Below are 18745 nucleotides of genomic sequence, written 5' to 3' on the forward strand. Positions count from 1 at the left end.
GTGAGCATATGCAAATCTTGCGGTGTGCAGCAGTTTCTCTTAGTCACTGTTGTCTGACAAGGCCACTGGTTTAGGCTCAATGGCAAGAATACGCAGACTAATAAATCGATGACTCCCCTTTCCCCCGTATCTCTCTCACACGCTGCAATCTTTCTCTCGATCTCTCGATCTCTCGCTCTCTCTATCCCCCACACATACAGCCAGATAGAGGGGACAGATACACATTTTACCAGTGTTTTTACCCTGTAATCTTTTGCAGATCATGCAAACCCTTTCACATGTTAGCAAATGAATTTGCTAGTGGTAGAATAAAAGTGGCAGAATAAAAGCCTATTTTACCGTCGGCCATTGCGCATCGATTACAGGGGCAGCTACTCAGCCTCTTTCAAAAATCCATGCCTCTGGTGGCAGATAGCGTGGGGGTTGATGCGGGGGAGGGTGTGTGTGTGTGTGTGTGTGTGTGTGTGTGTGTGTGGGGGGGGGGGGGGGGGGGGGGGTTGTCAGAGGGAGGAGGTGAGCAGAGAAAGGCCACTTGGGTCCAGTGGTGAGATGGAGACCCACCACCACCCCCACCCAGCACATCAGCGGTGGGCCTAAGTATTCCCCCTGACGCTTCTGTCAATAATCACTGAAGAAGAAACAATAGCTTGACAGTACTGATGATTAATACAGAGGACTGTGCTTACACGACCCCCCCCCCCCCCATGTTGACTTTCGCATGGCCTGGCTCTTTCTCTTCTTGTGTGTGGGTGGTAAGGTAGGGGATGGGGGAGGGATGGTTGGTGACACAGGGGTGTAGGTTTATCCAGTGATTGCCGCAGTGCATCGTGGGAAGTGTCACGCTCCTCTGGTGAGTTCCCCTCCCTCTCCCCCATTTTGAGGACATGTCTCCGAGTCCCAGTCTCTCCCCTAAGTGCCAGCTCCATCCCCTCACATCACAGGCAAATACAAAATCGACTTAGCTATAACTACAGCTATTCCATTTGGCCAACCCCATTTTGAATCCAATCTGTGAGAAGTAATGAAGTTTTTAGCCGAGGCGGTTTTCTTTTTTTTCTCCATTTTTTTTTCTCCAAAATGGATGTTAATGCCTTATAGCATTTAGGACTGATTATGGCTGTGGTTACTGTAGGAACACTATAGGAAGTCATTCCTGCCCATCGCAATAGCAATATATTATGACTCCTGAGAAAAGGCTTATCCTCTAAGTGGCAATGCACAATGCACAATCTACATTTAATTTGCACAGTTAGAGCTATCTCTCAACATTTGTTAATACTATGTTTTTTAACCTACCTCAGCGTTCGTTTTACTGTTAGTAATGTGTGTAATCAATCAATCAATCAATCAATCATCAATCAATCTATCTATCTATCTATCTTTCTATCTACTATCTTTCTATCTATCTTTCTATCTTTCTATCTATCTATCTATCTATCTATCATAAAAGTTGTCTTGACACAATAGGCTACCAATGATGTACTGCATCCCCACAAAAACAGTGAGGATGAAAACAATGCCATTTACTATATTTAGTTTTTTTTGGCCTTTATAGCCTTCAAGGTCTAATTATTAGCATATAAAGTACCGTAATTTCCGGACTATAAGCCGCTACTTTTTTCCCACGCTTTGAACCTCGCGGCTTAAACAACGACGCGGCTAATTTATGGATTATGATACCTGTGACTGTATACGGTGGCTTTGTGTTTACGGTGGCTTTGTGGAGCTAGGATGCTAGCATGGATGCAGCCGCATGGATGCTTAGCTCCACGCGATTTCTCAGTATCTCAATAACTTAACTAATGTCAAAATAACCACAGTCTACCGGCGTAGACAGAACACAACTCAAAACAGTTTACAACAATACAAATCCAGTCTTTTCAAGTTCTTTAGCTCATTGGTTTCAAATTTAGCGTCTTTCTTCTATCTCACTGTCTTCAATCTAACGTTCTAGCTTCTGATTGACTCTTGCAACTGTGCTCTCTTAAAGCAACAGTGCACTTATCGTAACTGGCTGCACCTGCGGCTTATAGACATGTGCGGCTTATTTATGTTAAAAATAATTATATTTTAAAAATTCAGTGGGTGAGGCTTATATTCAGGTGCGCTCAATAGTCCGGAAATTACGGTACTTCTTATTTTAAGTATATATACGTACGCATTTTAGCAAGTAAGGCCATAGACCATGTTAAGGCTTTCTGGCCATGATTTTAGATGGTCATTGCTCGCTATATACAAATGGGAACTCTGACTCTGAAATTACAAATAGCATTAATAATCAACCTCAAACTCTCCAGAGCTCCTGCAGCACAGGCAGTAAATGAAGGAAGTTGAGAAGAGCCATTTGCGAATGCATAAGCAGAGACTTCAAAGGTAATAAATGCCCTCTTAGAACCCGGGCAGTGGCAGATTCATAAGACAGGATTCCTAGAAGGGGAATCCTACATCAGTGGAGTTCAAATGCTCAGGTGAACAAGCCATAAGCAGCATTCATTGGCTTTTTTTAAAATTGGCTGCCGGAAAATATCTCCGCCAATTGAAAACAGGGCGCAAGTGTTTTGATTGCTTGTTCACTTGCCTTTCATTTCAAGTCCCGGAGCAATGACATCACTGGAGGTATGAGCATCCATCTAAGAAGGGGGGGGGGGCATGGGTTGGGGGTTGCAAGGATAATGGCCATGTTTCCCTACAGAATGCCACCACAGCTTTTGTGTCGAGCCTCTCGAGTCCTCATGTAGAAGAATATACCCTTGTGCTGAATGTGCTCTTTGTGCGAAGAAAATGTGGCAAGTATGCAGAAGTGCCCGAAAATGGCGTCCTTGACATACAGAGAGGGAAGAGGGCGGATGAAAAGACAAAGACACTAAGAAAGACACAGGTGCATAAAGGGAGAAAGAGAGAATGAAAAAAGAGAGGGATGGAGGAATAAAGAGGCTGAGATCATAGAGGTGACATGGACCATGACATTGTGAATTCAATTGTAAAGCCCCAACAGTGGGAAAAGCCTGCAGTGTGGTTGTGGTGTCTGAGTTCCCCATTGATGGTAACTCAAGTGTAATGTTACAGACAGAGGAACCCTGTGTGACTGCTCAGAGCTCACTGCCTTCCGGAAACACCTCTCAGAGAGACCCAGGACACACATGGGCACACACACACACACACACACACACACACACATTACTGCCTCGGCCCTCCAAATGCTGTGCATTCCACGAATCGGTGTGGTTTTTTTTGGCTGACCACAGCTCTCGAACTTCAGATACTCACATCTAACACACAAACAAAGTGAAAGCGAAAAATCAGAGGGAGGAAAACAAGGTCAATAAGACAAGCAAAGTTTAAGTGTGTCTTCCTCGCCCCCCGTTTGTATTTGTTTTTCGCTTATATAAGGACAAGCAGAGGTGGAACACCCTTTAAAGCAAACAACAAAGTTGCCTTCCCATGTTAAGCTTCTTATGAGGGTCTTCCATGACGTCCCTTCTCCAGCACTAGCATAGCCCCGGCTACGCTTTATCGCCTGTGATGTTTATTTCTGTACAAGAATCAAAACGCAATATTTACCTATGCAAGACACCGTAGAAAAAAGAAAAAAAAAACGTTGTGGTGTACGGCATGTGGGTTTTGTGTTTTTATGTTGCAGCACGCACACACATATATGCAGACTCACCTGAAAATACCTACACGTGTCTGCATTAGTAATGTTCTGTTTTTTGACTGAACCCTTCCTTGGCACGGCCTAATTTAGTTGAGGCTTTCTCGGGATGACGGTTAATGTTGAACCGAGTCTCGTCTGTTCGCGTACACGAGTCGGTGTGATCTCACCGTCATCCTCACACGCTGTTTGGCATTCTCCCAGGTGCCAGCCAGGTTTCCTGAGATTCTATTTGTGGTTAGCATTCACCGTTTCGTGCAGATGACTAACGATAAGAGATGGTCGTGTAGGCATGGCCCACTCGGTCTGACTCATAGAGAAGAGAGCGAATGAGAGCTAATTACGGTTCTGCAGGGTTGGACACATTAGGGCAGAGAGGAAAATAACAGTGGTTCAGTGGTCTTTGTGAAGGTGTGTGCACTGAGAAAGAGAGACAGAGAGAGAGAGAGAGAGAGAGAGAGAGAGAGAGAGAGAGAGAGAGAGACAAAAAAAATCACAGAGAGATAGCGGAGGACAACAAGAAGAAAACAAGAGCGGGGGTTGGGTGTACTTCCATAAATGTCTTTCTTCCGGTTGCGCAAGACAAGCGGCTTGATGTAGCCTATCAGTTACCACAGAGGACCGGACATGTAGGCTCTTTTGTTTCTCTTCCACACATGTAAAGATGATTTGATGGAAAAGTAATAGCATCTCGAAAAACACATCTGAATTGACTTGCGAAGACTGGGGGACCTCAGCAAAAGCTATGATTCGATTCCAACAGCCCCCCGAACCACTGTAATTTCATAGACTTGCTGAAAAATGAAGAGCACAAATCAACAGGTAATCCATTTTTAGCAAGGCCATCAACCTTTTCAGTCAATGTAAACTTGATAAGAGATGCCTTTATGAACCTTTCAGTCAATGTAAACTTGATAAGAGATGCCTTTATGAAGTCGAGACAGGATTGTTGCTGCCGAGAAGGACCTTACACTGGGAGTGGATAAATAATCACCACAGCACACAATCCCAAAATCGTATTTGTTAAATTGACTTACTGGATAATTTGCGCAATAGAAGCAGGGCTTGAGTGTCAGCAGCAGTCTTTCTCCTCAGGAGTTTCCACCAAGGTCAACATAGGAGACGGATAAATACAGGACTGCTGACAACTCGAAGCTCCCATTGACAAATGAGACAGTGAATGTAGGCATTGTAGTGGCATTCACCGAGCACAACCATCAACAAAAATAGACTTTTTGTGACAATACGGACTGTGTGACATTGCTGTTGAAAACATCGCTCGCAGTGTGAGAGAAAGCCGCAGAGAGAAAGACAAGCGAGGTATATATTTATTTTTTTACAGGGGAGAAATAAACAAGCTACCTCTGCACGCTCGCTAAACCCTCATTATTGCTCATCATCTGAGATGCAACCCTTTTCTCTCATTGTTTTCTCGTTTTTATTTTCCTCTACCACCCTGCCTCTGGAGTCATTGGGCTGTGGGCAAAGCTCTCTGGAGGGCTGTACTGAATGTAGATAGGATCCCCCAACCCCCATCTCTCCCCCCCCCCCCTCCAGACAAACAATAAACATGCTCTAATTGAGAGAAATGATGTAATATCGATCCTCCCCAGCGCTGGACCCTTAGCTTAGGCTTTGGCGCCTCGGCCGGCGTGACATTTACAGCACAGGTCGCTCCGTCGGTCGGGGCTCGGCGTCACCACTGCCACCACCGCCGCGCAAGCGACTGTGAAAATGGCATGAATATGATGAGCACAGCCAGCTCTCAGCCAACTCCCATCTTCTGCTCCACTGTGTCACAATACAGGCCGGTCTCGCACACCGTCACTAACACTTACACAACTCCTGGACAGTGGTTCTTTACCCCCTCCTCCCATCACTCAAGGGTTTCACTGCTCTTGAGGTTTTAAATCATATTTACACTACACCCTGACCTCTGTTTCTGATGTGACAAAATGCCATTTGTTTTGCCCATCACTGCCAAACATGTTTCTCGCATGTGCCGGCCTTGGCATTAATCCGAGGAATGGGAATGGATGTCATGAAATGCATCACAGGGGCTGCTGAAAGCCATCAGCACCCTGACGTTCAAAATCAATAGTCTAGTTTGCTGCCTGTATGGAGTTCAATTTCAACCAGAAGGTTACCCTGATTCACTCAGCACGACAAGGGAAAACAACACAAGGCAAGCTGGGCTCAAAATGACTAGCTTAAAACCCAGGTCAAGCAGAAGAAATTCAATTTAAAGCCGTCTTATTTTTGCGCATCCCTTCATTTCTTCATTGAGCGCGGAAACGAGTGTCGAGACTGAGGGCAGACGAGGATACAAAAAAAAACGGGTCAAGATGTCAACACTTGACGGCCCATGATATTCCAATTACAGGAGAGGAAAGGAAAAACTGACAGGTCTGTGAAGGAAAAAAATCAATGATCTTCCATGTGAATTGCCAGCGACTTCTCAACCCTGCCCTGGAAACCCGGAGACTAAATCCTTTCCTTGTGGCGTCTCAAGGGGTTCTGCACCCATTCCCAGTATTCCAATCATGCTTCCTGCATCAGATGGGGCTAAAATTCCATCTTAACAGAGGACTCGATTGTCCTCCCATTCAAATATGCCCACCCTCCTCCACCCACCCCACCATGTTCATTTTTTTCAAGCCCGGACTTGCTCTCACATTCATCGCCAAGTAGTGTTGACATCAAGTGATTAATGGCAAACCCTTGCACTGTTAAATATTAGCATTTTACACAGCAATTCCTTCATTCCCCCAAGTGTAACCCAGCAATGCTAACTGCTGGGTTGGGGGTTTGCACAGTGAAAATGCTATGAGACATAAAACCCTCCCTCGGTGCTTAAAACAGGTAAATAAACACAAAGTCAATATCATTTTAAAATGAGTTCTACACTGCTTCCGCACGAGAATACAGTTCCATTTATGTAGGTAGAGAGTTTAAGATGAAAGAAGAAATGGACAGAAAATGTTTCCGCTGAACTTACAGAATGGTACTTGGTGTGTGTGTATGTGTGTGTGTGTGTGTGGGGGGGGGGGTGTCTCAGGGAACTTTTTCCTTTCATTTTCCCCTCATTAATGTGAAATGAATGACTGCTGGTTTGAAAAGTATTTTGGCATATAATTTTCACCGGCAGGAGTGACAGCTCAGCGGGCGCCTGCGCCTGTCCCATGCCACAAAAGCACCACTCAGCCCGCTCAACTAGCGGCGAGGGGACTCTTGTTCTAGCCACCCCTCCGACAAGCTTTTCCACTTGTTTTTCTTCTCTCAAGTCATGCATTCAAATGGAAATGACCCCGGTGGTGCCGGTGCCACGGGAGGATGCCATTTATCCACAACCGCTCGGGCTGATCCCCCCTCGGCCACCCACCGCTGCGCCGAGTGGCAGTATCAGAAGCGACCGCGGCGGACGGACGGACGGACGGACGGACGCCAGGTGTGATGGGGGTGGCAAGAGCTGAAAGAGTGAGAGGTGCCGTGAGGGAAAAGGACTGGGAATGCAGCAGTGCGGTGATCAGTCAGGAAGTGAAAGAGAAGAAAGCAAATGATATGAGAGAAGAGGAGACGTGGAACGGAGAAGAAAAGAGTATGTGTGGCAGAGAGGAAAAAAAAGTAGCCGAGACACTGAGCAAATAAGAGAGAGAGCGAGAGAGAGAGAAGGAGAGAGAGAGAGAGAGAGAGAGATTAGGAATGAAACAAGAAGAGAAACATCTGTCTGTGCCAAGAGACAAAACACGCCGGCTTCCTCCGAGTACAAGTCCAAATGTCATGGGTTGATAGGGGGACAAGGACCAGGGGACTGCTATGTCATTAAGTAAACCCCACGAAGGAAGTGTCATTGCTTTGAAAACAGCTACAGCCATCACTGCGCAGCTACAAGCCACTCTATCTGGGTAAACGAGGCGGCTCTTTACTTTGTCAGATGGCCAACGGCTGGTATCTCTCGGCGGAACTCTCCTCTTTCGAGCCCCGCTGACCGTTTCAGGGCCTGCAAGGGTCATTAATGTCCTCATGTGCACTGACGGGTGCCCGCTGTTGAAATAATACTAGCCTAATTCATTTCCGCAAGAGTGCCCACATCTGCTGGGCATCGCGGGCTGTGTAACTGTCGGTTGCTTATGATTAAGCCCCGGTCAGCGCTGAGTTGGCTAGGCTGGCGTCCCTGTTGCCACGCAAGGGGGTGAGCGAGTGAGAAAGTATGCAAGCGTTAGCCTGGTGATTCGGCACCCGCGTCCAAATCTCAGACAGCGGTGGTGGTGGCGGCGCTCGGTGAATCACCGCGTGTTGTTGTCGTCGCGCTTGCAGGGCTTCCTCGAGAGCACGAAACCTCTCCCTTTCACTGTCTCTTTCTTTCTTTTTCTCTTGTCTTGTCGTACATAGGGGGCATTCACAGGGCAGAGGGGACTGGAAAAAGATGTGTGGAAACAAATATTATTATAGAAAGGCCTTTCCAGAGCCCTTCTCTAGAGGGAATGCACAAACTTGTATGAATCACAGTGTTCTTCTGTCGAACAAAAGTTCCTGAGGTACTTCTCAAGTACCCATCATTTGAGCACGCTGCCTCAGAAAAGCCCACAGTATCCTCAGAGACTCAACACACCCTGGTTACCACCTATTTGAACTGTTGCCCTCAGGGAGACGCTTTAGGACCATCATAGCAAAAATAGACAGGCTGAGAAACAGCTTCTATCCCAGAGCCATCATAGCACTTAACAATGCACAAAACTGACCTGTATTTGTCTCTCTGTTGTGTTATATGTCTTGTGTTTTTATAGTGTAAATATGTATATATATATGTTCAATCTATATTTTTATTGTTTTTGTGTCTGAGAGCTGCTACCTCAATTTCGTTGTACTTGTACAATGCCAAATAAATATATTCTATTCTATTAATTTGAGAGTTCATTCATCATGGCCTCATCCCTAATCTTAGCACCAAGGTGGAAAGATAAAAAATGAAAAAAATGTTGGCAAAGAATATTCACTTCCTGAGCAAACTGGAAATAGAGACATGGATAGGCATAGATGCTGGCCATATATAAAGAGCCAATTGACAACATCAACAAAGAAAGAACTCTACCAAAGCATTATTTTGATATATGGCCGCAGAGGAGCCTGACCAGTGCAGAATTCCAGACGCATGAAGTTGATTTGGGCCCTGGGCTGAGGATATACTGTCTAGTGTGTAACTCTGACACATCGTTGAAGGCTTGTCATTCATCACATTGGCAAGCACAGCTGAGTCCAAGCCAAATTGACCATGCCACAGAGGCAGATGAGAACGCCAGCGCAACTGAACTGAACCATCTGAGATATTTGCAAGCACTCTCACAAAAAAAAAGAAAAGAAAAAACTTTATGGTTTATTTGAGGTCACCTGGAGCCCCGAACCATGAATTTCAAAGTGGCCCACTTGCAGAGATTTTACTGCATCTGACAAATTGAACGAGAGTATCCCATCTCCTCGATGCATCAGTTTGTGTGATGTTTTTTTTCAAGGCAGGCTATGAATACTTGAGTAATTGTAGGTAAACAATATACAGCCTTGTTATGAGCAGGTATAATTTAAGTTTACTAGGCTAATTTACTATTTGCACTGCAGGCTCGGAGAACCATTATCCATTGCATTAACCATTGAAAATGTGTCTATAATACGTAGGAACTCATTACAAATGGTACTAATACACTGTAACTAATACAGTGGATGCTTCTCTTGAGACTGAATTTAAGGAATTCTTCATGGTTGCTGCCCTTGGGTTGTTTTTTTTAAACTAGATATATCAGCAGTGGTGAAAAAGCTCAAGGAAAATATTCAAATTAAGAAAAGAAATACAGCTTACACACACACTGAAATACGCTCCGAAATAGACCTTTCCCACTCCACACACGCATGCAAACATGACAAGGACCATGTTCATATTGGCTAAAAATACAAGGTGATATTAATCAACCATGACAGAGTCTCTGGGTTGAGCACCCCTCATAGATCAAGGTTGGCTCCGTCTCCAAATGACTGGAGTTATGGAGTAAACAACACACATGGCATTAGCTGGCAGGCCCCGAAGTGGACGGGTGAGAGGCGCAGCAGGACCTTTCCAAAAGACCAGGCAGGTAATCACACTGCTGGTCTGGAGCCATCAGCTGGCTGCTGATAGATGGGAATACTAACACTCCTATTAGGTGGAACAAGGCAGAAGTGGAGAAGAGAGAGGCGGGGAGGGGGGGAGATTCATTTGGGCTTGGGGTGTACAAGATGCCATGTGCTAGCAGTTGTTCTCCTGTGTTGCTTTTTTTTTGTGTTTTTTAAATAAGAAAACTCCAGAGCCCCCACCACATCATACGCAACCCCCCCCCCCCCCATCCTCCCTCCAAACTTTATCCTCTCTTGCTCTATCTGAGGCTCACTTAATTAACTGTCAACACTAGCCAGTTATGGTTCCCCAGTTTATGGGAAAATAATATTAACAACCGTGCAAACAAATGAAAGGGGGGATATGAAGGCAGAAGAAGACGATGACGATGATGAAGAAAAAGAAGACGAAAAAAAAAGGAAATGGTACAGGTCTGGGTGTGTGTGAGTGTACGTGTGTGTGTGTGTGTGTGTGTGTGTGTGTGTGTGTGTGTGTGTGTGTGTGTGTGTGTGTGTGTGTGTGTGTGTGTGTGTTTGACTTGGGACTGTCATTTGAGTGTTTGAGAGGGTGACAGGGACTTATACATCTGAAACTTCAAACAGCCCAGGCACATATATTATGAATATGAGAACGCAGGCGAGGAGAGAGGCATTAGATGGGAGCTGTGCTGCTTGAGTACATTTCTCATAAACTTTTGCTTATGCCTTCAAATGAATGTTTGCGCCTTGCCGTGCAAGGACGCGTGGAGAGACCGTCAATCACACACTTTCATAAAAAAGGTATTTTGCCTTCAGGCCATCAGCTGACACTTTTTATGGCTCTTTAATACTCTCTGACATCCAAAAAAATATCTGATACAAAAGCTAGCGGTATTTCACTTCGGCTATTTTCTTTTTAAACTTGACACCCGAAAGAAGGTAAATATTTGTATTTCACAAAATTCAAGCTGGATGGTATGGTTTTCCCTCAAAGTAATGTATTGAACTGTGGCGGGGCCATCACAGTTTAATTTCCTGCCATTACATTTCACATTGCTAAGAAAAAAGAAGAAAAGACAAGCAATCTTCTAGTCTCACCGTCAATACTGCAAATACGTCTCAGGGTCTCTGAAAAACGCTGGAGTGTGACTGCATAGTCAATCCAACATGAAAGCACAAAGTACAAATCGCCATCAATCTCCAACTTATAAAACACCTTCCACCATCTCTCCACTCGCACACAAACCACTCTAATCTGGTCTTCCAGACACATATCGGGAAGCTTTTCATCGCCATCTTGGTTTGCTTTTTGTTTTATTTCCAACCAATACACATTACCCATGGCTCCTACATTGTGGAGGGAGACCAAATAATGACCAATTTTCCATCCTTCAAAAACCAAAGATTGGCACAAATCAGGAGACTGAGAAGAGAGCCTCGCCTAGGTAACTTGGGCTCCTCAGGTAGACTAAAGACTGTCTTTCATGCTCAACCACTTGAGTCGGGGAGGGTGGCCTGAGCTACTCATCTGGGGGACTTGCATAGATGAAAAAGCCCATTCTAGTCCCCAAAGGTGGCAATCTCGTCCCATTATCTAAAACAATCAAACGCCTCGGCCACCTCGCTCGCCCGTCCATCCCAAGTCCCGGGGTTGGTGCTATTTGCCATTCAGAGCGTGGCTTTCCCCATGTGGGACGCCATTGTGCCAAGCTGTCTGCATTATGCTCTGGTGCATTCCTCCGGGCGCTACTCCTCCACTCAACACATACACACACACACCACACACACACACACACACACACACCTGCTACACAAACAACAATCTCGAATGCGTCTGCCGAGCACTGCAACACTTCAAAACATCTGATAGCACTGGGGGCCACGGCTAACTTTTTTTTTTTTCGGAGTGGAAAGAATCCTCTGGGGAGCTTTTTTGATGATAATTCGGGCTTATTCTCAATGCTACACAGCCCGGGTTTGTTTGATGCGCACATCTGCATGCCTCTTGAAGTGGATCCCATGGTCCTTACCTATTTGCGTTTCCAGGGTGCTTATTTTGTTCTCGGAGGGGAACAGGATCTTGGGTGGCTTGTCTGTCAGAGGGGCTGCGGAGAGACAACAAAGAGGGTACATGAATAACATTTCGTTTCATGCATACATTTCACGGCAGAGAGAGCAAAACACACACATAGATTTTCCTTAGCCGCGCTATTCATCTCAAATGACAATTGCACCCTCAACTACCCCACCCCCCAAAAATATTAATATAATAAAAAAAAAATGTCAGAATGGAACGAGAACATAGCTGCAGGACAACAAGCAACAAAAAAAAAAGAAACCATCAATAAGATTCTGTCTAAGGCTCCCGACAGTAATGTGCTTTCCAAAACTTCGGCTGACAACCATTTCGGCTCGGCTAATGGCTTCAGTACCTCCGGGACCCAGTATGTCAGTGATTAGGACAAGGAATATGCCAGAGAATGAACATGGATTAAGGTCAGATGGTGTTTACTGTGCCGAGTGCGAAAAACCCCAAAGCATCTCTGTACGCCACAGCCTCCCCAGGATGTTTACTCTTATTTATAGGGCCCTTTTAAGAGCGTGGAAGCTAACTAAGCTATTTTCTGCCGCCTAGCCAGGCCTTTCGCAGAGAGGGCCGCTTCACTCCAGATGCCAAATTGTTCAAATGCTTGATAACGGCCAGATGAGAAGGGGGCTCTAAATAATACATTTGTGTATTTATAGCAACCTTTATTTGGAGAGACAGAGAGAGGAGATGGAGGAAGACGGGTGCCGGGGTGTGGAGTGGTGTGGTGTGGTGTGGTGTGGCGGGGTGAAGCAGGCGCGAGCTCCGCGGGACCATTACGAAGTGTCAGGAAGCAGCGGTTTTAACACGCAGCTCCCACCGTTGTCAGGATCGCTTGAATTTACCGACACGAGTCTGAGCTAATGGTCCACGCTGACAAAAAGAAAGAGGCCACACCAGCGGTATCTCGATTACTTCGGCAAGGAGACCTAAAAAGCAGTCGACAGTCGTCCTTTTTTCTTCACTCCCCCGCCTTGTTTTAAAACCCAACTCTCCTTTTGTTTGAAATACTGGAGACTCCACAGCAGGACATAACAGGGGAATTTTCTAGTCGAGTGCGTCACTTGATTAGGAAGGACTCCCCTTTGCGGTGGCCTGTGAATGTTGTGACTCAATCCAAAATTCATAATTCACTAAGTACAACCGAACAGTAAGAAGAACACTAAGTACAACCGTGTTAATGTAATAATGCTCGTTAGGGTGAGGAGTTATGACAAAAAAGGGAAAGAAGGGGAAAAAACTGCTGTCGAAGACATCACCAGGGAAGGCCATTCACACATTAAATGTACATGAAGAGGACATGATCACGTGCATACATTTGCATTAAATGACAAAGGAAATGTAGTCATTTGAATGTGCTAAGGTGACCTGGATTACCGGAAACAACCTGGAAGACCTGGCATTTTTTTCAGTTGTAAAGAGGGGAACATGTGATGCAGTGAAGCTGTCAGCTCTCTCTCACACACACACACACACACACACACACACACACACACACACACACACACACACACACACACACACACACACACACACACACACACACATATATGCATGCACACACGTACGCACACACAATGCTGGGGAAGATTACATTTTTCTCTTGGTACTTAGAGAGAATCTGACTTGGTTCTTTTTTTTCCCCTCTGTAAGCCTTGACACAAACTCCTTCTCAGCGAGTGGGAGAAAAACATGAAATTCACACTTGACTTTCAGATGTTAGGTTGCTGCTGCTGCGGCAGCACCAGCACAGCCGGCACAGAGAGGGGTCACCAATGAGTCACCCGTTTTTTAAGGGCAGATCCACCGTCCTCCCCCACAGACTACACCCGCCTCAATTACACAGTCGGAAGGAATAACAAAAAGACTTGCACTTAGGGGCCATCTCATTATCAAGACTCTTTAATTGGCCATCTTCTTTATAATGTCATAAGTAAAATCTTCACGTTGTTCCTCTTCCTTTTAAATAGCACTAGATGAGAGCTTCCACCCCCCTGTGAGAAGGAGAGACTCAAGCCAAAGGAGAGAGAGGGAGGAAGAGAGAGACAGGGAGTATTCAAACATACAGTATTCTCTCATACAGCTCTCTGAGTCACTGGTCCCTTGGGGTGCAGGAGAAATGGTCTGTTGTAGCAAATCTGATGAGCGCTCACATGGTACCTTTTAGAGACCTCCGGAGGAAAAAAAAACGAAACTAAACCAAGAGCAGGGAAGTCAGCCAAAAAGCCCCCAGGTTATCTGTTTGTCACGAAGAGAAGATGCGTTTCCACGGTGGACTACAGACAGGGATTGCTGGATGTTTGGTGGGTCTCAGGGGTGCCGGAGAGAAATATGAAATCACCCAAACTCAAGGTCACCCCGACAGTGCTGGCAAGTCTGATGACCTTGAGAAAAAAGTGATGTGATCGGTGATATAGCACCTACAGTATTAAGTTTCTCATTAACTTCTTTGACATTGTGTGTCACTGCTTACTATATCTATCTACTTATCTATCTTTATATCTACATGTATCTATCTATCTATCTATTTATCTATCTATCTATTTATCTAATCGATCTATCTTTCTAACTATCTTTTTCAATATTTATCGTTAACATAAACATCATGATTTAAGCAAGTGATATCTAGTGTATGTATTCGCTTCTTTATTTGCAGTTTTCAAGTGATTTAGCCAGGAAGTGACTGTTGTCTCAGTGATCTGTCTCTATGGCAGAACCCAGACTCAGAGAGCTCAGAGAAATCGTACAGCTGATCTCACAGTCTATGCTATCGTGTCGCTACATGGTCTGGCCATCAACTGAAGCACTCTGAACATCAACGGAATCCTGAGTGAACCCTATAATATCTTCTGCTCTACTTTCTCCATCTCTCTCTATCCATCTCTCACTCTCTCTCTCTCTCTCTCTCTCTCTCTCTCTCTCTATCTTCACTGCTCCGCTCTCTTCTCTCTGCTAAGAGAGATTGTTCATTATTAATCCCCTCTCTGGCTGTGGACTCTCTTGCGCTAGATCAGAAGGTTAATCAGAGCGCCTCTACAAACCCATTACGGGAGCCTGTGCATTGGCAGGAGCTACACTTTAGCCCTGCCTTTTTAGCCTAGCGTCTTTAGAAAACCACAAGCCTCCTCTATGCTGTTTCATGCTCAGTTCAAATCTGATACAGGGAAAAGATTGTGTCTTGCCTCTCCCTATCTGTCTGTTGGCCTGTGTGTCCTATAGAGGTTTTTTTTGGACCATATGCAGTATGACCCTTATGTACACGCTGCATCAAGAAAAAATGTACATACATCATATGTTCCCAGTCATTCTATAAAAGGATATGGATAGCAGTATTTTGCATGCAAGTGCAAGGGTACGCTCTATAAAGTATTGCTCCTCCAATGTTGCGTGTAATGCAGAGAGGCTGCCTACTTGCATGGAAATGCATATTAGAGTGAAAAATGCTGCTTCAGGAGAGGCGCCCGTACTCATCAGATTGCTCAAATGATGGATGCACTTCAGGGTCAAGCTGTATTCTCATCCGGCAGAGGAGACCTCAACCCGTCTCCATCAACCCCCACCCCCAACCATACACAACCCACCCAGCCCCCCTCCCTCCTTGTGCATCCCACACATCACATTGTGGAACATGTCCAAAGCAGTATCTAATATCTACATATACATTAGTCCTTCACACGTTTGCTACACCTACACCTCTCAAGCCTTTCCTCCATCTATCCATCTCCCGGGGCCATCTGCAGTTCGAATGCCTACAGCCGAGGGGGGGGGGCTCTAGCTGGCAACAACCCATGACAAATCCTTCTTTCTCTCAAGCCTCAATAAAGCTGGAGCATTTTTTCATATCTATCTTGAAAAGTGTCACAGGTGGTGGTGGGCCAAGCTTGGATATCCCACCTGACGTTCTGTCACAACATTACACATTGTAGCGCTGGCAAGCCTTAGCAGGCTAAGTAAAGGGAGAGACAGATTGGAGAGAGAGAGAGAGAGAGAGAGAGAGGAAAGAGAGAGACCAGTTTTTGTCATTTTCCGTCCCAAGGCTGCACTCTTTCCTTTGGGCCTATCTCCATAGTGATTTAGTCAATATCAGTTTCTGTGAGAATTGCGCACACTGGGCGAGGCGTCCATATGCTTATTCATCTGCATTTGTCATTACAATTGCCTCAGTAACAGTCATGTTTAGGATTGCTTTGGCTCTGTGACTGCATTGCAGACAAAAAAAAAGGCCAGGATGTGTCACAATGCATTTGTCGCCAGGCTTCTGCACTCTCCATACACACACAAAAAAAAAACAGAAATGGCCTCTGTAAAACAACAACAAGAAAAACTGTTGATGTTTCATTTAAAAGAAAGACTAGAAAAATGAAAAGACCAAAAAACATGGAGCAAGAGACTGAGGCGAACAAAATATGTGGTCATGTTCCTACACAGCATTTCTAATTTGCTCACATTTCTGCGTGTTCACCTTTGTCAAACGGCACTTCATCATTCCCCCTATAATGATGACAAATGCGAACAGGAAGCAAATGAGCATGGGAGTCTGTCCTGTGTAAGGGGCTAAACCATCCAGAGAAAGAGAGACGGAGAGAGAGAATGCAGAGACACAAAGGATGAAAAAGGAAGGGGAAAAAAAAGACGGAAAAAAAAGTACAGACACAGCCATTAATTACGAACTCAATTCAAACGAGAAGGGCTCGGTAAATGTTTTTCCTTGTTGGCACGCCACACTCCACACACAGAAAATCTCATTATTCTAATTACTCCTGTCTTTATAAAATATGCATTGATTATTTTGTTGCATGAGGACATGGAAAGGGAACACAGTCTTCCCCCTAAAATGATTAGCCCCTACATGCGGCTCCGCTCATTGGAGGGCTGAGGGGGCCATTGGCTGCTGTTTTGGCAAGAGAGGCGCCCGTGTTTGTGATGACTGAGGAAAGGCTGGAGGAGCTGCATGAGGCTGCCGTGCGCCACCACCCAAAATAACCAAGAACCAAAATGATAGCAGTGATGGGTCCAAAATGGACATCTCTGTCGGCTTCCCAAAATTAGAGCAGAATGGTGAGGTGATAGTGAGGGAAGAAAAGGAACAAAACACTCTTGCTTGGCATTTTTGCACAGTGCACACAACAAAGTTACTTTGTCATGTGTTTCTGTTTAGAACTTTATGGATATGGAAATGTATATAGGTAGTATAGAAAAACAAAATGTTTCTGAGGAGAAAAATAATACTGTGCCAAATTTTCACTCAAGACCAAGCTATATACGACATCCTTAATGCGTTTTCTCACAAGACGTACACCCATGGGATATCAAAACCCCAAAAGAGTTATCATAGCCTAGCTATGTGCTATAGTGATACTGTCATGTTTCATGTTCAGAACTTTTCATCAAAATGCTTGGAGAGTGAACGGGTAGAGGGAGGGGATTTTGAAATTGATAAATATGAAAGGTATGATAATTCATTCCAGATCCTACTTTTGGCCCATGAACATGGATGTGGCTGGCACATATGCAAGAACATTACAGAAGATGAGAGGTACACGAGGTGCAACTAATGAACTGCTTAGAAGTAGTATTTTGAATCATGGTGCTAGGCTAAGATCGCTCTGTAGAGACTTTTTAGTGATTTCAAAGGTAAACTTGACGCTCTAACTTTGGTGTAACATAAACAGTTATTGATTTAACTTGTTTCACTTCTTGCCTCATGTGATAAAAAATGCATGATGCCAACAGCAAACACAACAACCAAAACACTTTTTACCACTCACTCAGATTCACAAACACACCATACGGGCACATCTACATATACACACACACACACACACACACACACACACACACACACACACACACACACACACACGCACACACGCACACACGCACGCACACACACATGGGCTGCTGATGACATGTATGCACATAGCCCCTGCAAAGCACACCCTGCATGTTGCACTGCACGTGTCAGATGAGGAGATTAGACTGGCGTGGGTGGGCCCGATCCCACCTCTTTCTCTCTATCTCGCTGTCTCTATTTCTTTCTCTCCTCCTCCTCTCTGCCCCTCTCCTCTCCTCCTCTCCCTCCTCACTCTCTCCCAGTGGACTCCCATGTAATGATACCAGCTTGGCGGAATCAGCGCCCGTGCGAGAGATAGATAGAGAGAATGAGAGAGAGACAGAGAGCTCTTAAAAGCGTCCCAGCCGGACCGACCACCATGGCTCCTCTGAAGGAGATCAGATGATGATGGATGAGAGGAGGAGTCCTAATAAAAGCGCTTCGTCTTCTCCCATTAACTGCCCCCCCAACACCCCCCTCCACCACCAATTCCCTCCCATTTACTCTACCGCGGGGGCTGGGGGGCTTCATCACACACATGCTTCATTAAAGACCACTTCTCCAGACGCCCATTTAAAAAAAACGAGGTAAAAAACATATAAAAAATAAATTGATGGATCTTTTTATTTTTTAAAACAGCAGAAGTAAGGGAAGGGAGGGAAAGTGATGATGGTATTCTGTAGATTGCAGCCTTATCCTCTGGTTATCCTCTGGTCTGACTGGACATCTAAAATGTCTGTCTTTGTGGCCCCAATGTCCGCATAACCCACTACAGCCGAGTTAGCCACGGTTGTGCCTGGGGAAAGATGGTGCTGGAAAATGGAAGTTCATGGATAGGGATGCTCAACAAGTCCATTCCTCGTGAAGCGACAGGAATGTCATTATTTAAGGGGATTTACGCAAAGAATATCACCTTTGGGGCTTGTTACTTCCCAAGTGTCAGCCCAGATACACCACTCAAATCAATTTGCAGACACAGACCTCCCTCAAATCAGATATTCAAGCGCCATTCTACCTGAAATTATATCTCCATTCGCTGAAATCGATATCGGTT

At 45.1% G+C, this 18745-nt stretch overlaps 1 protein-coding gene across 7 annotated transcripts in view; it reads right to left on the minus strand.

The window, feature by feature from the left end:
• Positions 1-18745, minus strand: part of il1rapl1b (interleukin 1 receptor accessory protein-like 1b) — a 261412-nt gene that overhangs the window by 78065 nt on the left and 164602 nt on the right. For all 7 annotated transcript variants that reach the window (XM_012837302.3, XM_031558959.2, XM_031558956.2 and 4 more), the window contains one exon: positions 11803-11877. In XM_012837302.3, coding sequence (XP_012692756.1) covers positions 11803-11877 — 75 coding nt within the window. The remainder of the gene's footprint in view (positions 1-11802; positions 11878-18745) is intronic.

Source organism: Clupea harengus, chromosome 21 (assembly GCF_900700415.2).
Source record: "Clupea harengus chromosome 21, Ch_v2.0.2, whole genome shotgun sequence".
Lineage (NCBI taxonomy): Eukaryota > Metazoa > Chordata > Actinopteri > Clupeiformes > Clupeidae > Clupea > Clupea harengus.